The sequence below is a fragment of the Fulmarus glacialis genome, unplaced genomic scaffold (genome assembly GCF_000690835.1).
Source record: "Fulmarus glacialis isolate BGI_N327 unplaced genomic scaffold, ASM69083v1 C14179753, whole genome shotgun sequence".
Lineage (NCBI taxonomy): Eukaryota > Metazoa > Chordata > Aves > Procellariiformes > Procellariidae > Fulmarus > Fulmarus glacialis.
Window position 1 is genome coordinate 635 of NW_009242772.1, and position 4066 is coordinate 4700.

Here is a 4066-nt window from a genome sequence, read left to right on the forward strand (position 1 = left end):
TCTAACTTTTCTTGTTGCTGCTTATGCAGACAACCAGAGACATCATCACATCAGGGAAATGTAAGGTTTATTCCCAAGCACCACCCCAGTAGTGTCGCACTGACCCAGAGGTCTAACAATAATCATGTTAGTGCTGACCATTTAAAAAGAAAATAGTTTTTGTTTTGGGTCAAGCCTGGCCCAGAAACCCCTATTTCTGCTCTGATCTGCTGGCTGTAGCAAGTTTTATCTCAATTCTTAGCATTTTCATTGTGGACTGTTTCCTCAGTGAGAGGGAAATTAAATGCCAGGAAAAAAAACCCAGAAATACTTGCACTATAAAAATGTAACTGGACTTTTATGGCCTTTCTGAGAAAGATGACCATTTTCCTGCTGGTCTATTCTTGTTGCTCTCTTTCCTGCTGCTCTCTTGTTTTTAGGATTTTTTTTTTGTTATTTTGCTTATCTGAGGCCTATCTGAGTTTCAGTTTCTGCTGAAACTCCTGAATTCCACATGGAGGAAGACCTGGTTTCCAGTATAAAAGGGAAGGGGAATGAACATTTATCCATCTATTTCTTTTTACAGAACAGAAGGAAAATGAACCAACTGCAGGCTTTGCTGAATGACAGTCTTATCAGAACAAAGCATGTGGAAAATGCAGCTATCATTGACATAAAGGAAAGACAAGTCTGTGCATCAACCTTTGGCTTTAATGTAAGAGATCAAAGAGCATCCTAGGAAGTGACAGCAGAGGTAGAAACTCCAGGAATCTAGAGCACAAAGTAGCGATAATGGCAGGGAGCGCAGCGCTCTACTAAATACACTTGCTTCTTTCAACCGAAAGTTCAGATACAGCCTAGCTGCTGTGTTGAGAGGCTAACTTGTGAAGTTGATTGCTAATTTCACAACTTTGATTTCTGGAAGAAAGATGCCATTTAACAAGAAGTCCTTTTTAACCACTTTGCGCTCAATGATTCCACCATTAAAGCAGATGTACGTAGGTCCATTCCCTGGCACCGAAACCTGCTGGTATGGAGTGTGGCGTGCCCATACTATAACCCCAATACAGAGCGGCCATACAAGGTTGCCTATGGGGAGCGGTCCTGGGCCATTCTAATTTTGCAAACTGTGCCTCAGAATTGTTTGGGAAAGTGCTTGCTGGCCCAGGCCAAAACTGCACCTGGGCTGCTCTGACAGTACCCAGAACTGCTCCCTGGCACTTTTAATTTTCTGGTATAGATGTAGCTTATCTGTTTTCATTGTCTATCAGCTGATAAACAGAGAATAACAGCATTCTGGTCATATCATATTACACAGCAAAGCTAATGTGCACTCCCTGACACAGTCCATGAACTTTCGCGTTCAGAAATGCTCCCCACACCACAGTCATCCTTATATCGTTGGGAGGTACCACTTCCTTCCCTAATCCCCATGACACCAGCTCGCAAACATTTCCAGGCAGTTTTTCTGGGGGTACATATTTGTACCCTTGGCGTGCTCAGAAGAATGTGTTCAGAAGATGAAGCTCTTGTTAAGTTAGCCCCATCCCTAGGGACAGATTCTCAGCAGAGAGAGTCATCAGTCCACTAGGTAATAGTGACATCATCTTTAAGATGTAAATGATCTTTAATATAAACCACAGCTTTTAGAGATGCCAGCCTGCTGGCTCTTCAGCAAGGTGGATTACATGCTGAGGTCAAAAGTCCTCAGCCAGTGTAAATTGTCACCAGCTCCACTGACTTGAAAGACTTTCAGGCCAGAAGGGATCATTGGATCATCTCATCCAACCAGCTGAATATAAATCTGCCAAACCAGTGACCCAGTTACACACACACTGAGCCCAAGAGCTCATTGACACAAATATATTTGCGACTTGTGTGCACGGCTCCATTGAGATATGATGATCTTGTCTCCTGGAATTGCTAAAGGTTACACTAAGAATATTTGAAATTGGCATCCTTGGGTGAGCTCTGCGCAAGCCCGGGGAAGGCTGCGTCCTACCCTGTGTTGCCTTTCAACAGAAGGGTCCGGTCGCCACGGGGTGCATTGCCTACCTAGAGAAGTGTCACTGAGTAATGGGACTACACAGAAAGTAAAGCAGATGGTTTCAAATGAGACTTTGAAAATATAGTGGACGGTACAGAAACTAGGTCTAGTTTCAAAGCCAGGCAGATTTTTTGTTGGTTTTTTTTTTTTACATCATTATTTTAAGTGAACTATCAAAGACAGTGGGAAAGCAGTGCATCATTGCAAGTAGGTGCATTTTTGGTCCATAACACTGTGTTGTACTAACACAGGTGCCACCAGAGAATGCTTTAAACCTTATCTACACTTTCTACAAGAACTTATTGCAAGTTAGAAGGGGAGGACTCTACTTCAAGGAGAAGTACTATAAATGTGTCCGTGCGGATGAGCATTCCATCTATCTTCAAAATGTACGTTGACAAGAGCTGTGGCTGTCCGAGAAATCTGGAGATTTCCTACTTCCTTCCCTTGCTGCCTGGTTACACGAATACCATAACACAAGCAGAAAGACTTCACATGCTTCTTTCTTTCTTTCTCTCCATATCACCTTCCCAGCAGGTGTGGAATTAAATCGGTGCAGAATACAAAAAAGTGTCAGCTGTATAATACAAATTTAATGGGTAACACCATTCATTTCCCTAACACCAGCTGCAGGGCCTGTCACATTCTTCTTTGAATCAGTGGCAAAAAACTATCACTTCATTTTTTTGCTGGGTTGGTTTCTTGCCACATTAATGAATTAATCAGGTAACAGGAGGGCCTGGCAAGCCCACAGGCCAGAATAAGGTAGCAAAAGCAGGTAACTGGGTAGGGGGGGAGAAGAGACATGGGTGAGCAGGACCTTGTTTTAGAGCTTTCTCGCCTTGTGGGACTCCAGCCTCAGTAATTCACTTATGAAATTCAGAAACAGAAACTGAGGACACAGCTGCATGCAGCCATTCTCAGGATGGCAGAATTTTGTTACTACTTCCGAGTCACACAATCTGAAGTAAATACATCCAACTGGTTGGGGTCTTCTTAATTCTTCCCCTCCCCAGTAAATCCATCCCGAAATGAGCTAAGCAACTTGCAGAACAGGCTGAGCAGCTCTTAAATTTTGATCCTATTTCAGAAAAATGCAGTACTTTGCAGTGTCTTTTTCCATTCCTTATTACAAATGAGTGAGGCAGAGTTTGGGAGGCGGGGTTCATAAAACATTGGGCATGCTTTCATGTAAATAGTAGTTATTTCATTTGCATTTATCAATGCTTTCGCATATGACATTGAGCACTAGGATAACACTTCTTCAAAATGCTGTGCAATAATACATTAATCAATGGAAATGAGAATAGGCAATATAATAAAGCATTTGACTGCTTGCTTTAAGAGTCAGCAGTCTTCAGAACATGCACAGTCACTGTTTGTCTGCGTCCTGGCTTAGACTCTGAGACAGTATTTGCCTTTTTTCCCCCCAAGAAAACAGGTAGATTGGCAAAGAAAATGCCTGTAATTGGCCCAAATTGTAAGGCAATACGTATACCTCTGTATTTTTTTAGAACCTTGTAACCTTATACCCATTTTCCATCTTACCTAGCCAGATGGAGGCCTGATAGTTGTAAAGACAAAGACTTTCATCCTGGTTGCTACTTACGGAGTGGGCATGTATCCCAGTGTGTGCGTGGAAGCTGTGGAGAAACTAGGTAAGAGAAATGCCTGTATCTGTGTGCCTGCATGCTGGCGTCTCATCGATTAGCTCCACCCTTGCAAACAGCTTCAAAAATTAATCTGATGAACTACAAAATCCTGAAAATCTGGGAAACTGAATACAGACATGGGTTATTGCTCCACAGCTACACCCTCTCCTGACATCTCATCCCACTGTGCTACGTACACATGCTCCAAAGCCTCTATGGGTATGAACAGATTGCCGAACTCTCTTTCCTTGGCTATTCTGGCACTGTTTTCTGTTAGTTAGATAAATAACAGGGTTACACATCTTATTGCTGTAATATATGGTGGACTCCATATCAAGGATATGGTGGACTCCATATCAAGGGAAGATTATGGAGCAGTTCGTCTTGA

At 42.6% G+C, this 4066-nt stretch overlaps 1 protein-coding gene across 1 annotated transcript; it reads left to right on the forward strand.

Annotated features, from left to right (window-relative positions):
- Positions 1–577: 577 nt before the first annotated feature.
- Positions 578–3684, forward strand: PFN4 (profilin family, member 4; the record flags this gene model as incomplete). Its single annotated transcript, XM_009586355.1, has 3 exons — positions 578–694; positions 2278–2415; positions 3579–3684. Coding segments are annotated over exons 1-3 (361 nt in total), but the record flags the coding sequence as incomplete, so codon positions are not given.
- Between the last annotated feature and the right edge of the window lie 382 nt (positions 3685–4066).